This window comes from Pristiophorus japonicus, unplaced genomic scaffold, assembly GCF_044704955.1.
Source record: "Pristiophorus japonicus isolate sPriJap1 unplaced genomic scaffold, sPriJap1.hap1 HAP1_SCAFFOLD_476, whole genome shotgun sequence".
NCBI classification, from domain to species: Eukaryota; Metazoa; Chordata; class Chondrichthyes; family Pristiophoridae; genus Pristiophorus; species Pristiophorus japonicus.
This window is the reverse complement of record NW_027254381.1, coordinates 442,001-462,384: the sequence shown is the minus strand read 5'-3', so window position 1 is coordinate 462,384 and position 20,384 is coordinate 442,001. Positions and strand designations below refer to the sequence as shown.

At 47.1% G+C, this 20,384-nt stretch overlaps 1 protein-coding gene across 8 annotated transcripts in view; it reads left to right on the top strand.

Annotated features, from left to right (window-relative positions):
* Positions 1-1,104: 1,104 nt before the first annotated feature.
* Positions 1,105-20,384, top strand: part of LOC139252674 (zinc finger protein 239-like) — a 173,599-nt gene continuing 154,319 nt past the window's right edge. For 6 of the 8 annotated variants that reach the window (XR_011591501.1, XR_011591500.1, XR_011591498.1 and 3 more), the window contains exons 1-2: positions 1,120-1,146; positions 2,039-2,202. Coding sequence is in view for 2 of the 8 variants with exons in the window: in XM_070873448.1 (XP_070729549.1) it covers positions 17,803-18,615 (813 nt within the window). In the remaining 6 variants the exon portion in view is untranslated. Of the gene's footprint in view, positions 1,147-2,038; positions 2,203-17,448; positions 19,705-20,384 lie in introns of those variants that run through there. The other 2 variants (XM_070873448.1, XM_070873447.1) reach the window with 2 other exon arrangements.

Sequence of the window (20,384 nt, the reverse complement as noted above, 5' to 3'; positions counted from 1 at the left end):
CAGATAGGGACGTGATCTTTGGGTTTGAGCTTCCCGTGTGCTAATCTTCTCCTTCTAATACCCTGTAAAAGGAGTTTACAAAAGTCATCACTGTAAGTACAGGATAGAACTTCAGAACATTCTCTCCTTCTTGTTCCTGTCCCATGGGCCATGCAGCGCCGATACACCTGGGTAATCTGGGCCTGTCACTGATGGTAAAACCCGCAGCTCCCGCCCCGCTGGACACACACGTGACAACCAATAAGCCCATGGTTTTCCTGGTGCCCTCCCCGCCCCTGGTGCCAGGCTCGGTATACGCCATCCTATGGGGTCGTTGCCTGCCCCTGGTGCCAGGCTCATTACTCAGCCATCCTGTGGGTCGGTGCCCTACCCCCCCCTCCACCACCACCACTGGTGCCAGGCTCAATACTCGGCCATCCTGTGGGGTCAGTGCCCTCCCCTGGTGCCAGGCTCAGTATACGCCCATCCTGTGGGGTTTGTGCCCTCCCCTGGTGCCAGGCTAGATACACGGCCATCCTGTGGGGTCGGTGCCCTCCCCTGGTGCCAGGCTCGGTATACGCCCATCCTGTGGGGTTTGTGCCCTCCTCTGGTGCCAGGCTAGATACACGGCCATCCTGTGGGGTCGGTTCCCTCCCCTGGTTACAGGCTCGGTATATGGCCATCCTGTGGGTCGGTGCCCTCCCCTGGTGCCAGGCTCGGTATACGCCCATCCTGTGTTGTCGGTGCCCTCCCCTGGTGCCAGGCTCGGTATACACCATCCTGTGGGCTCAGTGCCCTCCCCGCCAGGCTACATGACGTCACAGAGCCTGCATTGCCAGGTTACTGATGTCACACAGCTCGCGTTGCTGGGGTTTTGACGTCACACACTCATTATTGCTGGGTTGTTGACGTCACTGGCGCTGAGTGAGCGGCGGCGCGAGTTCGAATCGCAGCCGCGTGACCCGGAGCGAGCTCGCCTCGGACTGTGGGAGCGGGCGGGGTAAGTGGCAGATATAGGGTCGCGATTGGTGGGCGGCCTGTCAATCAGGTCAATCAGCCAATTGCAGGGGCGGGCAACGATTCCCTGAGCGCGCTGAGAGACGGCACTGCGCATGTCCAGTATCCCCGGAGGTCGGCCGTTGGTGAAGGTAAACAAGATGGCGGAAAGTGAGCGAGCTGAGCGGCACAGGGGGGAGAGGGGGTCGAGGGAAAGTGTCCCGGGGGGGAGGTGAGACATGGAATGGGGGTGAGGGCGAGAGAGACACGGACACGCGCACACAGACTGACACAGGCACATCCCCAGAATGACTGGGGAGGGAGGAGACAGACGAGGGGGAGAGAATGGGGGGTGCTGGGAAACCGTCCCCCTCCCCTCCTCCCGTAATCGTCCCCTCCTCCTCACCTCGGCTCCTCGTCCCCATCCCCGGGGCCCAGTGAGATCAGACAGTGTGTAACCCGGGAGCCCAGTGAGATCAGACGGTGTGTAACCCGGGGGCCCAGTGAGATCAGACAGTGTGTAACCCGGGGGCCCAGTGAGATCAGACAGTGTGTAACCCGGGGGCCCAGTGAGATCAGACAGTGTGTAACCCGGGGGCCCAGTGAGATCAGACAGTGTGTAACCCGGGGGCCCAGTGAGATCAGACAGTGTGTAACCCGGGGGCCCAGTGATATCAGACAGTGTGTAACCCGGGGGCCCAGTGAGATCAGACAGTGTGTAACCCGGGGGCCCAGTGAGATCAGACAGTGTGTAACCCGGGGGCCCAGTGAGATCAGACAGTGTGTAACCCGGGGGCCCAGTGATATCAGACAGTGTGTAACCCGGGGGCCCAGTGAGATCAGACAGTGTGTAACCCGGGGGCCCAGTGAGATCAGACAGTGTGTAACCCGGGGAGAATTCTGGTGATTTTCTGTAAGTCCAGACGGGCGGGAGAGATCTGAGGAAAAGAAAAATCAAACAGAAATACTGGACATATACTTTTCTGAAACGTTGGAAAAACACTTTACACTACATTCCACTTCACAACATTAATCTTCTAATTTTCTGCCCTGTGATAATTAGATCCCGTTGAATGGCGGAGTGATTGAGAAAGTTCCACAGCTGGAAGGAAACAGGGATTGTGGACTGAGGAACAACAGCAGGTGAACCAGCACAGGATTGTGAGAGCACCAACCAGTGAGCCCCTTCTGATTAAAAGCGCTTCAATAGATCGACTGGGGAGAAAGGTAAGAGAAAGTGCCATTTACTCAGATACACACCGATCCTGTAGACAGTACACACAGGTTACAAGGTAAGACAGGAAATGAGACCGGGAGAGACTAACCACCGAGTACAATTATCCAGCATGAGGCCGTGCAATGGGATGTGAAGTGAGATCAGTTTCTGTCTCTAAACACAGTCACAGTGAATCTTGTGTGTGTTTTAGAGTAAAGGGCTTTGATCTAAGAGGTGACTCCAGTTTGAGGCAGAGCCCAGCAGATGGATCGGTCTCTATACATTAGGTGCGGCTGAACTCACACCGACACCATCAGATCTCAATGTTCAAATATTTCCCATCTGGTGAGAAAGCCAATGGAAAGATTGAACCGGAAGCGCATCGTCAATTCACTGATCACGGTGCACAGACCCATCTGAAAGACCAGCACGGCCTCTCTCCCACAGAATCAATATTCATTCATCAACATTTAGAATTATAAGAAAATATATTGATAACTACTAATATTGAAGCATTGATCACTAGAGATATGCAGTATTCTAATATACTGAAACACAGATATGGAGAGTTGCAATTTATTGATTGGCCTCGTACTTGACCCCGAGATGAGCTTCCGAACCCATATTCCCTCAATCACCAAGTGTGCTTACTTCCACCTCCATAACATCGCTGGTCTCTGCCCCTTCCTCAGCTCATCTGCTCAAACCCTCATCCATGCCTCTGATCGGCCTCACACCTCGGACTCTCCGTAAACTTAAGCTTAAACTGAGGGGGCATAGTTTTAAGGTGGTTGGTGGAAGGATTTGAGGGGCGGGCTTCTTCACGCAGAGGGTTGTGGTGGATACAGAAACCCTCACCACTTTTAAGAGATGGTTGGATGGGCACTTAAAGTGCCGTAACCTGCAGGGTTACGGACCTAGAGCTGGTAATTGGGATTAGACTAGATCACCTCTTGTTGGCCGGCGCAGATATAATGGTGAGTGCTGCAGGGAATCGAATACGGCCAGGGTGATCTGGACTAGTTTCGATCGCCTGGATGGATAGGAGAGAAATGTTCCCAGATTTTTTTTCCATAAATTGGCGAGGGTTTTTACCTGGGTTTTGCCTCCCCCAGGCCATCACATGGCTCTGGTTGGGGTGGAGTGTAGAATGTTTCGTGCAAGGGGTGTCGTAGTTGTGTGAGGCGGACTGGTTGGGCTGGGTGCTATTTACCTTTCCACCATTGTTCATAGATTTATATGTAACCTTCAGGGCTGCTGACCGAGGGCCGTGCGGCTCTTTGTCAGCCGGCACGGACACAATGGTCCGAAATGGCCTCCTTCTGTGCTGTAAATTTCTATGTTTTTTCTATGTTTTTAAAACACTCCTGCCCGTATTCTTACTCAAGAACACAAGTAGCAGGCGTAGGCCATACGGCCCCTCCCATCTGCTCCACCATTCAGTAAGATCTCTATTCGATAAAGAATTTTAAAGATTCATAACTCTCTGAGTGAAGAAATAGCTCCTCCTCATAGTCTTAAATGAACGATCTCTTATCCGAATGCTAGAACCCCTAACTCACGACTATCCAGCCCTTGTCAGTTCCTCTAAGAATTTTATATGTTTCAATGATATCACCTTCCGTTCTTCTAAACTCCCGAGAATATAGGCCTATTCTACTCAATCTGTCCTCAGCCCTCTCATCCCAACTTGTACCAATTTCCATTCACCCATCACCCCTGAGTTCGCTGAACTACATTGGCTCCTGGCCCATCAATGCCTCGCTTTCAAAATTCTCATCCTTCTTTTGAAATCCATCCAGGACCTTGCCCCTCCCTATTGCTGTAACCTCCTCCAGTGTGAAAATCCTCAGATCTTTGCATTCCTCCAATTCTGGCCTCTTGAGCAGCCCCAATTTTCATCCCACCAATATTGGTGGCCGTACCTTCAGCTGCCAAGTCCATAAGCTCTGGAATTCCCTCCCTAAACACCTCCACCTTTAAAATGCTCCTAAATACCTACCCTTTTGGACCAGCTTTCAGTCACATGTGCTAATATTTCCTTACGTGACTGGGCGTAAAATTTTGTTTGCTAACAGTCCTGTGAAGTGCCTTGGGACATTTTACTACATTTGAGGCGTGATATAAATGCAATTTGAATTGTAATGATACGAAACTACAGGCATGGGGAATTGCAATAGATTGATAACTGCAGAGGAAAAGGATTGTTATGTATTGCCAATAGCGTGAATTCTTTTAACGTGAGGTGGCCCTTGCACATTAGCTACCACGGGCTTGGCAGAGCAAGGTCTTGGTCCAATGGCAAGGGGATCCAAGATGACTGGAGACCAGGCTCTGCTGCATGTTTCCTCTGGCACTGATTCTCACTGGAATACAGTTTCCTCTGGCACTGATTCTCACTGGAATACAGTTTCCTCTGGCACTGACTCTCACTGGGGTACAGTTTCCTGTAGCACTGACTCACTGGAATACAGTTTCCTCTGGCACTGACACTCACTGGGGTACAGTTTCCTGTAGCACTGACACTCACTGGGATACAGTTTCCTCTGGCACTGACTCTCACTGGGGTACAGTTTCCTGTAGCACTGACACTCATTGGGATACAGTTTCCTCTGGCACTGACTCTCACTGGGGTACAGTTCCTCTGACACAGATTTACTATGTACCTAATTTGTGCTGTCCCTGCCCTTATTAGGAGAAATAAAAAAGCAAATTATTATTTAAATGGGGAGAGATTACAATATGTCTTGTACAGAGGGATCTGGGGGTCCTTGTACATTGAACACAAAAATTTAGCATGCAGTTACTGCAATTAATTAGGAAGGCAAATGGAATGCTGGCCTTTATTGCAAGGGGGATGGATATAAAAGTAGGGAAGTCTTGCTGCAACTGTATATAGCATTGGTAAGACCACACCTGGAGTACTACGTACAGTTTTGGTCTCCTTATTTAAGGAAGGATATACTTGCACTGGAGGCAGTTCAGAGAAGGTTCACGAGGTTGATTGCTGAGATGAAAGGTTGAGCAGGTTGGGCCTATACTCCTTGGAGTTTAGAAGACTTAGAGGTGATCTTATTGAAATGTATAAGATTTTGAGGGGGCATGACAGGGTAGATACAGAGAGGATGTTTCCCCTCGTGGGGGTATCTAGAACTAGGGGAAATAGTTTCAGGATAGGGGGTCGCTCATTTTAAAATGGAGGTGATGATGAGTTTCTCCAGGAGGGATGTGAATGTATGGAATTTTCTACCTAAGAGAGCTGTGGCGGCTGGGTCATTGAATGTATTTAAAGTGGAGATAGTCAGATTTTTGAAAGATAAGCGAGTCAAGGATTATGGGGAGCGGGCGGGGAAGTGGAGTTGAGGCCTGGATCCGATGAGCCGTGATCTTATTGAATGGCAGAGCAGCCTTGAGAGGCCAAATCACGTACTCCTGCTATTTCTTATGGTCTATACCTGCCCTTTGAGTGTTTGACGGGACAGTGTAGAGGGAGCTTTACTCTATATCTAATCCAGGCTGTACCTGCCCTGGGAGTGTTTGATCGGATAATGTAGACGGAGATTTACTGTGTATCTAACCTGTGCTAACCTAGCAAGTTGTGAGGATGCAACAAATCTACAAAGGGATATAGATAGGCTAAGTGAGTGGGAAAAACTTTAGCAGATAGAGTATAATGTGGGAAAATGTGAGGTTATCCACTTTGGTCGGGGAAATAATAAAGCAAATTCTTTAAATTGTGAGATTACAAAATGTGGTGGATTAGCGGGATCTGAGGGTCATAGTACATTAAACACAATTTAGCATGCAGTTACTGCAATTAATCTGGAAGGCAAATGGAATGTTGGCCTTTATTGCAAGGGGGATGGAGTATAAAAGTAGAGAAGTCCTGCTGCAAATGTACATGGCGTTGGTAAGACCACACCTGGAGTACTGCGTACAGTTTTGGTCTCCTTATTACAGGAAGGATGTACTTGCACTGGAGGCAGTTCAGAGAAGGTTCCCGAGGTTGATTACTGAGATGAAGGGATTTTCATAATGAGAAAGGTTGAGCAGATTGGGCCTGTACTCATTAGAGTTTAGAAGACTTAGAGGTGATCTTATTGAAATGTATAAGATTCTGAGGGGGCTTGACAGGGTAGATACAGAGAGAATGTTTCCCCTCGTGGGGGAATCTAGAACTAGGGGCATAGTTTCAGGATAAGGGGTCATTCATTTAAAAGGGGAATGAGGAGAAATTTCTTCTCTGAGGGTTGTGAATCTCTGGGATTCTCTCCCTCAGAGAGCTGTGGGGGCTGGTTCATTGAATGTCTTTAAGGTGGAGATAGACAGATTTTTGAACGATAAGGGAGTCAAGGATTATGGGGAGTGGGCGGGGAAGTGGAGTTGAGGCCTGGATCCGATCAGTCGTGATCTTATTGAATGGCGGAGCTGGCTTGAGGAGCCAAATAGTCTACTCCTGCTCCTATTTCTTATGTTCCATACCTGCCCTGGGAGTGTTTGATGGGACAGTGTAGAGGGAGATTTGCTCTGTATCTAACCCGTGCTGTACCTACCCCAGGAGTCTCTAATGGAACAGTGTAGGCGGAGGTTTACTCTATCTAATCCGTGCTGCACCTGCCCTGGGAGCGTTTCGTTAGACAGTGTACATAAGAGCATAAGAAACGGGAGTAGGCCATACGGCCCCTCGAGCCCGCTCCGCCATTCAATAAGATCATGGACTCGGCTCCACTTCCCCGCCCGCTCTCCAGAACCCCTTATTCCCTTATCGTTTAAGAAACTATCTATTTCTGTCTTAAATTTATTCAATGTCCCAGCTTCTACAGCTCTCTGAGGCAGTGAATTCCACAGGTTCTCTGAGAGAAGAAATCTCTCCTCATCTCTATTTTAAATTGGCGGCCCCTTATTCTAAGATCATGCCCTCTAATTCTAGTCTTCCCCCATCAGTGGAAACATCCTCTCTGCATCCACCTTGTCGAGCCCCCTCATAATCTTATGCGTTTCGATAAGATCAACTCTCATTCTTCTGAACTCCAATGAGTAGAGGCCCAACCTACTCAACCTTTCCTCATAAGTCAACCCCCTCATCCCTGGAATCAACCTAGTGAACCTTCTCTGAACTGCCTCCAAAGCAAGTATATCCTTTTGTAAATATGGAAACCAAAACTGCACACAGTATTACAGGTGTGGCCTCACCAAAACCTTTTTTAGCTGTAGCAAGACTTCCCTGCTTTTATACTCCATCCCCTTTGCAATAAAGGCCAAGATACCATTGGCCTTCCTGATCACTTGCTGTACCTGCATACTATCCTTTTGTGTTTCATGCACAGGTCCTGCTGTACTGTGGCACTTTGCAATCTTTTTCCACTTAAATAATAACTTGCTCTTTGATTTATTTTGCCAAAGTGCATGACCTCACACTTTCCAACATTATACTCCATCTGCCAAATCTTTGCCCACTTACTTAGCCTGTCTATGTCCTTCTGCAGATTTTTTGTATCCTCCTCACACATTGCTTTTCCTCCCATCTTTGTATTGTCAGCAAACTTGGCTACGTTACACTCAGTCCTTTCTTCCAAGTCATTAATATAGATTGTAAATAATTGGGGTCCCAGCACTGATCCCTGCGGCACCCCACTAGTTACTGATTGCAAACCCGAGAATGAACCATTTATCCCGACTCTCTGTTCTCTATTAGTTAGCCAATCCTCTATCCATGCTAATATATTACCCCCAACGGCGTGAACTTTTATCTTGTGCAGTAACCTTTTATGTGGCGCCTTGTCAAATGCCTTCTGGAAGTCCAAATACACCACATCCACTGGTTCCCCTTTATCCACCCTGTTCGTTACATCCTCAAAGAGCTCCAGCAAATTTGTCAAACATGACTTCCCCTTCATAAATCCATGCTGACTCTGCCTGACCGAATTATGCTTTTCCAAATGTCCTGCTATTGCTTCTTTAATAATGGACTCCAACATTTTCCCAATCACAGATGTTAGGCTAACTGGTCTATAGTTTCCTGCTTTTTGTCTGCCTCCTTTTTTAAATAGGGGTGTTACATTTGCAGTTTTCCAATCTGCTGGAACCTCCCCAGAATCCAGGGAATTTTGGTAAATTACAACCAATGCATCCACTATCCCTGCCACTACTTCTCGTAAGACCCTAGGATGCAAGCCATCAGGTCCAGGGGATATATCTGCCTTTAGTCCCATTATCTTACTGAGTACCACCTCCTTAGTGATTGTGATTATGTTAAGTTCCTCCCCCCTAAAAGCCCCTTGACTATCCAACTGTTGGAATATTGTTAGTGTCCTCTAATGTAAAGACTGATACAAAATATTTGTCCAGAGTTTCTGCCATCTCCATGTTCCCCATTACTAATTCCCCGGTCTCGTCCTCTAAGGGACCAACATTTACTTTCGCCACAATTTTCCTTTTTATATACCTAGAAAAACTCTTGCTATCTGTTTTTATATTTTGTGCGAGTTTACTTTTATAGTCTATCTTCCCTTTCTTCATCATTTTTTTCGTCGCTCTTTGCTGACTTTTAAAAGCTTCCCAGTCTTCTGTCCTCCCATTAGTTTTGGTCACTTTGTATGTCCTTGTTTTTAGTTGGATACCATCCTTTATTTCTTTAGTTAGCTACAGATGGCTATCTTTTCTCTTACACCCTTTCCTCATCACTGCAATATATTTTTCTTGAGAGTTGTGAAATATCTCCTTAAATGTACACCACTGTTTATCAACTGTCCTACACTTCAATCTATTTTCTCAGTCCACTTTATCCAACTCTGCTCTCATACCTTCATAGTCTCCTTTATTTAAGCTTAGTACGCTGGTTAGAGATCCAACTTTCTCACACTCCATCTGAATTTGAAATTCAACCATGCTATGATCATTCATTCCGAAGGGATCCTTTACGAGGAGATTGTTTATTAATCCTGTCTCATTACACAGGATCAGATCTAAGATAGCCTGCTTCCTGGTTGGTTCTGTTACATACTGCTCAAGGAACCCGTCCCTGATGCACTCTATGAACTCCTCAAAGCTACCCTGACCAATTTGATTTGTCCAATCAATATGGAGATTAATATCACCTATGATTATTGCTGTTCCCTTTTTACAAGCCCCCACTATTTCCTGGTTTATACTCCGACTTACAGAGTTGCTACTGTTCGGGGGCCTATAGACTATGCCCACCAGTGACTTTTTCCCTGGTTATGCCTCATCTCAACCTAAACTGTTTCAACATCCTGATCATTTGAGCCAATATCATTTCTCACTATTGCATTGATTCCATCTTTTATCAACAGAGCTACCCCATCTCCTTTTCCTTTCTGTCTGTCCTTCCGAATTGTCAAGTACCGAACAATGTTTAATTCCCAGTCCTGGTCACCTTGCAACCACATTTGTGTTATGGCTATCAGATCATACCCATTTGTCTCAATTACCTATTTTGTTACAAATGCTATGTGCATTTAGACAAAGTGCCTTTAAGTTTATTTTTTTTTCCTGCTTGTTTCCTCTCTCCTTCAAACTCACTTTCTTTATTTTTGCTTTCTAATTCCAGCTTTACTCCTCTCCCTACTGAATTTATTTTCAGGTTCCCATCCCCCTGCCAAGCTAGTTTAAACTCTCCCCAACAGCACTAGCAAACCTACCCGCAAGGATATTGGTCCCTGCTATGTTGAGGTGCAACCCGTCCGGCTTGTACAGGTCCCGCCTCCCCCAGAAGCAGTCCCAATGCCTCAGGAAGCTAAAGCCCTCTCGCCTGCACCATCTCTCCAGCCATCTGCTCGATCCTCCTATTTCTGTACTCACTAGCTCGTGGCACCGGGAGTAATCCAGAGATTACTACCTTTTGTAATCTCTCTCCTAGCTCCCTAAACTGCCTGCAGGACCTCATCCCTTTTCCTACCCATGTCATTGGTACCGATGTGGACCACAACCTCTGGCTGTTCAACTCTCCCCCCAGAGTGTAGAGAGAGCTTTACTCTCCACATAACCCGTGCTGTACCTGTCTTGTGAGTGATTGATGGGACACTTCAGAGGAAGCTTTGCTCTGTATCTAACCCATGCTCTACCTGCCCTGTGAGCTTTGATGGGTTGGTATAGGGGAAGCTTTCCTCTATATCTAACCCATACTCTACCTGCCCTAGTTGTGTCTGATGGGACAGTGTAGAGGGAGGTTTACTCTGTATTTAATCCATGCTGTACCTGTCCTGGCAGTGTTTGATGGGACGGTGTAGAGGGAGGTTTACTCTTATCTAATCCGTGCTGTATCTGTCTTGGGAGTGTTTGATGGGACAGTGTAGAGGGAGGTTTACTCTGTATCTAATCCGTGCTGTACCTGTCCTGGGAGTGTTTGATGGGACAGTGTAGAGGGAGGTTTACTCTGTATCTAACATAAGCTGTACTTGCTCTTGGAATATTTGATGGGACAATGTAGAGGGAACTTTCCTCTATATCTAATCCATGCTGTACCTGTCCTGCAAGTGTTTGATGGGACAGTGTAGACGGAGCTTTACTCTGTTTCTGACCGGTGCTGTACCTGCTCTGGGAGTGTTTGATGGGACAGTGTGGAGGGAACTAAACTCTGCATCTGACCCGTGCTACATCGGCCCTTGGAGTTTTTGGTGGGACAGTGTAGAGGGAGATTTATTCTGTATCTAATTTTGCTGTAACTGCCCTGAGAGTGTTTGATGCAGCTGTGTAGAGGGAGCTTTACTCTGTAACTGGCCCGTGCTATACCTGCCCTGGGAGTATTTGATGGGACAATGTAGAGGGAGCTATACTCTGTATCTAACCCATGTTGTACCTGCTCTGCGAGTGTTTGATGGATAATGTAGAAGGAGCTTTACTTTGTATCTAACCCGTGCTAACTTAGCAAGTTGTGAGGAGGACACAAAGAATCTACAAAGGGATATAGAGAGGCTAAGTGAGTGGGCAAAACTTTGGCAGATGGAGTATAATGTGGGAAAATGTGAGGTTATCCACTTTAGTAGGAAAAATAAAACAGCAACTTATTATTTAAATTGGGAGAGATTACAAAATGCGACAGTAAGAGGGATCTGGGGGTCCTTGTACATTAAACACACAAAGTTAGCATGCAGTTACAGCAATTAATTAGGAAAGCAAATGGAATGTTGTCCTTTATTGCAAGGGGGATGGAGTATAAAAGTAAGAAAGTGCTTCTGCAACTGTACAGGGCGTTGGTGAGACTACACCTGGAGTACTGCGTACAGTTTGGTCTCCTTATTTAAGGAGGGGTATACTTGCACTGGAAGCAGTTCAGAGAAGGTTCCCGAGGTTGATTACTGAGACGAAGGAGTTGTCATAATGAGAAAGGTAAAGCAGGTTGGTCCTATACTCATTGGAGTTTAGAAGATTTAGAGGTGATCTTATTGAAACGTATAAGATTATGAGGGGGCATGACAGGGTAGATGCAGAGAGGATGTTTCCCCTCGTGGGGGAATCTAGAACTAGGGGGCATAGTTTCAGAATAAGGGGTCGCTCACGTGAATCTTTGGGATATCTCTACCTCAGAGAGCTGTGGAGGCTGGGTCATTGAATGTATTTAATGTGGGGATAGACAGATTTTTGAATGATAAGGGAGTCAAGGGTTATGGGGAGCGGGCAGGGAAGTGGAGTTGAGGCCTGTATCCGATCAGCCATGATCTTATTGAATAGTGGAGCAGGCTCGAGGGGCCAAATGGCCAACTCCTGCTCCTATTTCTTATGTTCTGTACCTGCCCTGGGAGTGTTTGATTGAACAGTGTCGGAGGAGATTTACTCTGTATCTAACCGGTGCTGTACCTGCCCTGGGAGTGTTTGATGGGACTGTGTAGAGGGAGCTTTACTCTGTATCTGACCTGTGCTGTACCTGCCCTGGCATTGTTTGATAGGGAAGTATAGAGGGAGCTTTACCCTCTGCCTAACCCATGCTATACCTGCCCTTGGAGTATTTGATGGGTCAGTATCGAGGGAGCTTTACTCTGTATCTAACCCGTGCTGTACCTGCCCTGGCATTGTTTGAAAGGGGAGCTTTACTCTGTATCTAACCCGTGCTGTGTGGGCCCTTGGAGTATTTGATGGGACAGTGAAGTGGGACCGTTGCTGTGTATTAAGAACCAAGGTTGCAAGCCATCAGGTCCAGGGGACTTTTCCATCTTTAGTCCCATTGTTTTACTGAGCCCTTTTTTTGTGATAGTGATTGCTTTAAGTTCCTCCCTCGCTATAACCCCTTGATTATCTATTATTGGGATGTTTTTAGTGTCTTCTACCGTGAAGACTGATACAAATTATTTGTTCAAAGTCTGCCATTTCTCCGTTCCCCATTATTAATTCCCCAGTCACATCCTCTAAGGGACCAACGTTTACTTCAGCTACCCTATCCTTTTTACATACCTGTAGAAGCTCATACTATCTTTTTTATATTGCTTGCTAGTTTACTCTCATAATCTATCTTCCCACTCTATTATTTCTTTAGTCATCATTTGCTGTTCTTTAAAAAATTTGCCAATGCTCCGGCCTCCCACTGATCTTGCCCACTTTGTATGACATTGTTTTCAAATTGATATCATCCTTTACTTCCTTCGTTAGCCACGGATGGTTCTCCCTTCGCTTCAAGTTTTTCCATCTCACTGAAATATATTTTTGTTGAGTTATGAAATATCTCCTTTATTGTCTGTCACTACTTCTCAACCGTCTTACACTTGAATCTATTTTCCCAGTCGACTTAAGCCAACTTTTTTTTTTATACGTTCCTGGGATGTAGGCGTCGCTGACAAGACCAGCATTGCCCTTGAGAAGATGGTGGTAAGCCACCTTCATGAACTGCTGCAGTCCATGTGGTGATGGTAGTGCCACAGTGCTGTTAGGGAGGGAGTTCCAGGAATTTGACCTCGCGACGATGAAGGAATGGCGATATGCTTTCAATTCAGGCTGGTGTATGACTTGGAGGGGAACGTGGAGGTGGTGGTGTTCCCATGCGCTTGCTGCCCTTGTCCTTCTCGATGTTAGAGGTCGCGGGTTTGGGAGGTGCTGCCGAAGAAGCCTTGGCGAGTTGCTGCAGTGCATCTTGTAGATGGTACACACTGCAGCCACGGTATGCCAGTGGTGGAGGGAGTGGATGTTTAAGGTGGTAGATGAGGTGCCAATCAAGCGGGCTGCTTTGTCCTGGATGGTGCCGAGCTTCTTGAGTGTTGTTGGAGCTGCACTCATCCAGGCAAGTGGAGAGTATTCCATCACACTCCTGGCTTGTGCCTTATAAACGATGGAAAGGCTTTGGGGAGTCAGAAGATGACACACTTGCCATAGAATACCCAGCCTCTGACCTGCTCTTGTTGCCACAGTATTTATGTGGCTGGTCCAGTTAAGTTTCTGGTCAATGGTGACCCCCCAGGATGTTGATGGTAGGGGATTCGGCGATGGTAATGCCATTGAATGTTAAGGGGCGGTGGTTAGACTCTCACTTGTTGGATATAGTCGTTGTCAGGCACTCGTGTGGCACAAATGTTACTTGCCACTTATCAGACCAAGTCTGAATGTTGTCCAGGTCTTGCTGCAAGCGGGCATGGACTGCTCCATTATCTGAGGAGTTTCGAATTGAACTGAATACTGTGCAGTCATCAGCGAACATCCCCAGTTCTGCTTTCATACCTTTTGTAGTCGCCTTTATTTAGAATCAGGACACTGGTTTGAGGTCTGACTTTCTCACCCTCCAACTGAATTTGAAATTCAACCATGTTATGATCACTTTTTCCTAGAGGATCCTTTACTATGAGATAATTTATTAATCTTGTCTCATTACACAGTACCAGATCTAAGATAGCCTGCTCCCTGATTGGATCTTCAACTTACTGTTCAAGGAAACCATCCCGGATACACACTTATAAACTCTTCCTCAAGTCTACCTTGGCCAATTTGATTTGTCTAATCAATATGAAGATTAAAGACGCCCATGATTATTGCCGTACCTTTCTTACAAGTCTCCATTATTTCTTGATTTATACACCGTCCAACTGTTAGGGGGCCTATGGACTACACCCACCAGTTACTTCTTCCCCTTATTATTTCTTATCTCCACTGAAACTGATTCTACATCTTGATCTTCTGAGCCAATATCATTTCTCACTACTGCACTGATCTCATCCTTTATTAACAGAGCTACCTCACCTTTTCCTTTCTGTCTATCCTTCTGAATTGTTAAATACCCCTGAATATTCAGTTCCCAGCCTTGGTCACCTTGCAACCACGTTTCTGTAATGGCTATCAGATCATACCCATTTGTATCTATTTGTGCTGTCAACTCATCTATCTTGTTACGAATGTGAAAGCATTCAGATAAAGAGCTTTTAATTTTGTCTTTTTACCACTTTTACCTGCTTTGACCCTACTTTCTGTTACACTCTTATTTTATACATTCTGTCCCTTCCTGTCACAGTCTGGTTATCATTTCCCCCACCGCTACCCTGCTCTATTGCCTTCTCCTTGCTCTTTGACTTTTTAAATTTCTGCTCACCTGAACCCTCTTCCCCCCACCCCCCCCCCCCCCCCCCCAGTACTGGTGCCAGTGCCCCATGAACCGAAACCCATTTCTCCCACACTGGTCTTTGAACCACATGTCCATCTCTCTGATCTTATTTACCCAATGCAAATTTGCTCGTGGCTCGGGTAGTAATCCAGAGGTTATTGCCTTTGTGGTTCTGCTTTTTAATTTAGCCCCTAGCTGCTCAAAATCCCTCAGCAGAACCTCTTTCTTTGTTCTGTCTATGTCATTGGTCCCTACATGGGCCACGACAACTGGATCTTCCCTCACTCCCACTCTCCAGCCCAGAGGAGATGTCCTTAACCTTGGCACCAGGCAGGCAACACAACCTTCGGGACTCCCACTCTCGGCTGCAGAGAACAGTATCTATCCCCCGAAATATACTCTTTCCTACCACTACAGCATTTATTTTTACTCCCCCCATTGAATGGCCCCCTGTACCACGGCGCTGTGGTCAGTTTGCTCATCCTCCCTGCAGTCCCTGCCCTCGTCCAAACAGGGAGCAAGAATCTCGTACCTGTTGGACAATTGCAAGGGCTGAGGCTCCTCCATCACTACCTCCTGGGTCCCCACAGCTGCCTCGCTCGTAGTCACACCCTCCTGTCCCTGACCACGGACCAAATTTGAATTAATTAATCTAAGGAGTGTGACAGCCTCCTGGAACACAGGGTCCAGGTAAGTCTCCCCCTCCCTGATGTGTCGCAGTGTCTGCAGCTCGGACTCCAGCTCATCAACGCGGAGCCGAAATTCCTCGAGCAGCCAAAAATTACTGCAGATGTGGTCGCCGTGGACCTCAATGGGGTCAACCAGCTCCCACATGTAGCAGCAGTAACACATCGCTGCCCTGCCATCTCGAATGGATTTAATTAAGTTTTCACGTTATAAAGTTTAGATTTTTAATCCCAGCTCTTAATTTAAACCAATGCCCAAGAAAAGAGAGAAAAACTGACCAACCAATCACTTCCCTGCTTTCCTGTGACATCTTCACTTTGAATCTTTTTACTTCTTACCCTCCCAGGTCACTTGGTGCTGTTTCGGCTGTCTGCTCGGCTGACTCACGCCCTTTGTAGGCTTACTGCTGCTTCCGCTCTCGTGCCCTTTCCGAAGGGATGGGCGCAAGTAGGTTTTTCCCCTCGTGTTGTTTCTCTCACCACCTGCTGCAGGCCCAGTCTGGCAGCTATATCCTTCAGGACTCGGCCAGCTCGGTCCGCAGTGGTGCTACTGAGCCAGTCTTGATGGACATTGAAGTCACCCACCCAGAGTACATTCTGTGCACCTTGCTACTCTCAGTGCTTCTTCCAAGTGGTGTTCAACATGGAGGAGCACTGATTCATCAGCTGAGGGAGGGCGGTGGGTGGTAATCAGCAGGAGGTTTCCTTGCCCATGCTTGACCTCGAGCCATGAGACTTGATGGGGTCTGGAGTCAATGTTGAGGAGTCCCAGGGCCACACCCTCCCGACTGCATGCTACTGTGCTGCCACCCTTGGTGGGTCTGTCCTGATAGTGGGACAGGACATACCCAGGGATGGTGATGGAGGAGTCTGGGTCATTGGCTGAAAGGTATGATTCTGTGAGTATGACGATGTCAAGCTGTTGCTTGACTAGTCTGGGACATCTCTCCCAATTTTGGCACAAGTTCCCAGATGTTGGTGGGAAAGACTGGGCTGGGTGTGCCGTTGTCGTGTCCGTAACCGGGGCGGAGGTCGATGCCGGGTGGTCTGTCCGGTTTTATTCTTATTATTGATTTTCGTAGCGGTGGATCAATTGATGAATCAGTATGGTCTTGGATGGCAGAGCAGGTTCGAGGAGACTAATGGCCTACTCCTGATTCTAATTCTTATGTGTTTATACTTTAGTCCAGATCATTTCTCTATATTAAGAGCAATGGTCCCAACACTGACCCTGGGGAACACCACTGTTTACATCCCTCCAGTCTGAAGAACATCCATTAACCATTACTCTCTGTTTTCTGCCCTTTACCCAACTTCCTCTCCACGCGGCCCCACTCCCTTTAATACCGTGAGCCTTAATTTGATCAACAAGCCTCCTGTCCAGCACCTTATCAAACACCTTTTGACAATCCATCTACACAACATCCACTGCATTTCCTTTCTCACTGCACTGTGTTATTTCTTGCAATAATCCCTGCTGTCTGTCCTGAATCAACCCATTTCACTACCAAATGTTGCAACGTTTACTTCTGTAGCCAGAATCCCCCGCGCAGGGGTAAAGTGCTCTATCAATGACAACAGGAGCCCGGACGTGGGACCGGGCTGTGCTCTGAGCAGGCGCAGTGCCAGTGGTGGAGGTGGTCTGAAGCGGAAGAGATGTTCCGCGAGTCGGTAGGAGCTTGTGGGCTCAGCGGAGGAATTGGACCCCTGGGTGGGCTGGGCAACTTCATGAACACCTGGTGTAGGCCTCAGGCCCCGAATATGAGCCCACAGGTCCCATGTTTGACACACTAGGGATGTAGAACTGAACTCAACCAGAGAAGAGGGAGTGAGAAAACAGCAGAGGAAGAAAGAAATGATGGAGGTGGTGCGATGAGTTTGGATTTCAGCACCGGGAGGAGGGAGAGTGTGTGGGATGGGAATTTACAGCTTTGGGGGAACAAGAGAGGAAAGAATGTTCCATTGAAACTAGGATTGTCTGTCCTCAATTTCTATCCTGCACTTCCAGTGCTGACTTTTGTAAACTCCTTTTACAGGATATTAGAAAAGGAGGATTTGCAGACGGGAAACTCAAGCCAATCATATCGAGATCTGACATAGTCACTCGATTCACCTGTATATCATCGGCCTTTGAATTTGGAAGGAGAAACGTTTGTCTGTTCTGGATGTGGGAAAAGATTTTCAACGTTAGTGTGACTGGAAAAGCACGAGACACATACACCCAAGTGAGTGTGTTCCAGTGCACTGACTGTGGAAAGAGCTTTAACCAGTTACACAGCCTGAAAAAACATCGCACTATTCACAGTGGGGAGAAACCGTTCATGTATTGTGTGTGTGGACGAGGTTTCAACTGATCGTCCATCCTGGAGAGACACAAGGACACCTGCACCATGGAGAAACCGTGGAAATGTGGGGATTGTGGGAAGGGATTCAATTACCCATCTGAGCTGGAAACTCATCGACGCAGTCACAACGGAGAGAGGCCGTTCATCTGCCCCGTGTGTGGGAAGGGATTCACTCGGTCATCCCACCTGCGAGTACACCAGCGAGTTCACACTGGGGAGAGGCCATTCATCTGTCCTGTGTGTGGGAAGGGATTCACTCGTTCATCCCACCTGCGAGCACACCAGCGTATTCACACTGGGGAGAGGCCGTTCACCTGCTCAGTGTGTGAGATGGGATTCACTCGTTCATCCCACCTGCTAGCACACCAGCGTATTCACACTGGGGAGAGGCCATTTACCTGTCCCGTGTGTGGGAAGGGCTTCACTCAGTCTTCCAGCCTACGGGCACACCTATGCACTCACACTGGGGAGAGGCCATTCATCTGCTCCGAGTGTGGGAAGGGCTTTACTTGTTTATCCAACCTGCTGACGCACCAACGCATTCACACTGGGGAGAGACCGTTCATCTGCTCTGAATGTGCAAAGGGTTTCGTTCGATCATCCCAGCTGCTGGCACACCAGCAAGTTCACACTGGGGAGAGGCCGTTCACCTGCTCCGAGTGTGGGAAGGGATTCACTGATTCATCCACCCTGCTGACACACCAACGCATTCACACTGGGGAGAGACCGTTCATCTGCTCTGAATGTGGGAAGGGATTCACTCGATCATGTGACCTCCTGACACACCAGCGAATTCACAGGGGACTGCAGGGGTTGGACTCTGCTGTTATTGTTGCCGTTAATCACATCCCAGACTGAACCATGTTCACTCGTGCAGTTGGGGTTTGTTGCCGCTGGTGTAATTAATCCCTACACCTGGGCTGGAGTTTAATTTTTTGGATATCATAGAATGGTTACAGCAGAGAAGGAGGCCTTTTGGACCGTCGAGCCCGTGCCGGCTCTCTGCAAGAGCACTTCAGCTAGTCCCACTCCCCTGCCCTTTCCCCGTAGCCCTGCAAATGCTTTATTTCCGGTACTTATCCAATTCACTTTTTGAAAGCCACGATTGAATCTGTCTCCACCAGCCTTTCAGGCTGTGCATTCCAGATCCTAACCACTCGCTGCATAAAAAAAGTTTTTTCTTATGTCGCCTTTGGTTCTTTTGGCAATCACCTTTAATCTGTGTCCTCTGGTTCTCGACCCTTCTGCCAATGGGAATATTTTCTCTCTACTCTGTCCAGACCCCTCATGATTTTATCAAATCTCCCCTCAACCTCTCTGTTCCAAGAAGACCTCCAGCTTCTCCAGTCTATCCATGTAACTGAAGTCCCTCATCCCGCAAATCTTGTGCGAGGCCTCTTGGGGAAGAGTGACCATAATATGGTAGAATTCTTTATTAAGATGGAGAGTGACACAGTTAATTCAGAGACTCGGGTCCTGAACTTGGGGAAAGGTAACTTCGATGGTATGAGACGTGAATTGGCTAAAATAGACTGGTAAGTGATACTTAAAGGGTTGACGGTGGATAGGCAATGGTAAACATTTAAAGATCACATGGATGAACTTCAACAATTGTACATCCCTGTCTGGAGTAAAAATAAAACTGGGAAGGTGGCTCAACCATGGCTAACAAGGGAAATTAAGGATAGTGTTAAATCCAAGTAAAAGGCATATAAATTGGCCAGAAAAAGCAGCAAACCTGAGGACTTGGAGAATTTTGTAATTCAGCAGAGGACGACAAAGAGTTTAGTTAGGAGGGGGAAAATAGAGAATGAGAGGAAGCTTGCTCGGAACATAAAAACTGACTGCAAAAGCTTCGATAGATATGTGAAGAGACAAAGATTAGTGAAAACAAACGTAAGTCCCTTGCAGTCAGATTCGGGTGAATTTATAATGGGGAACAAAGAAATGGCAGACCATTTAAACAAATACTTTGGTTCTGTTTTCACAAAGGAAGACACAAATAACCTTCCGGAAATACAACGGGACCGAGGATCTAATAAGAAGGAGAAACTGAAGGATATCCTTATAAAGCGGGAAATTGTGTTAGGGAAATTGATGGGATGGATGAATTACAACAATTGTACATTCCTGTCTGGCGTAAAAATAAAAAAGGGAAGGTGGCTCAACCGTGGCTATCTAGGGAAATCAGGGATAGTATTAAAGCCAAGGAAGTGGCATACAAATTGGCCAGAAATAGCAGCGAACCTGGGGACTGGGAGAAATTTAGAACTCAGCAGAGGAGGACAAAGGGTTTGATTAGGGCAGGGAAAATGGAGTACGAGAAGAAGCTTGCAGGGAACATTAAGGCGGATTGCAAAAGTTTCTATAGGTATGTAAAATGAAAAAGGTTAGTAAAGACAAACATAGGTCCCCTGCAGTCAGAATCAGGGGAAGTCATAACGGGGAACAAAGAAATGGCAGACCAATTGAACAAGTACTTTGGTTCGGTATTCACTAAGGAGGATACAAACAACCTTCCGGATATAAAAGGGGTCAGAGGGTCTAGTAAGGAGGGGGAACTGAGGGAAATCTTTATTAGTCGGGAAATTGTGTTGGGGAAATTGATGGGATTGAAGGCCGATAAA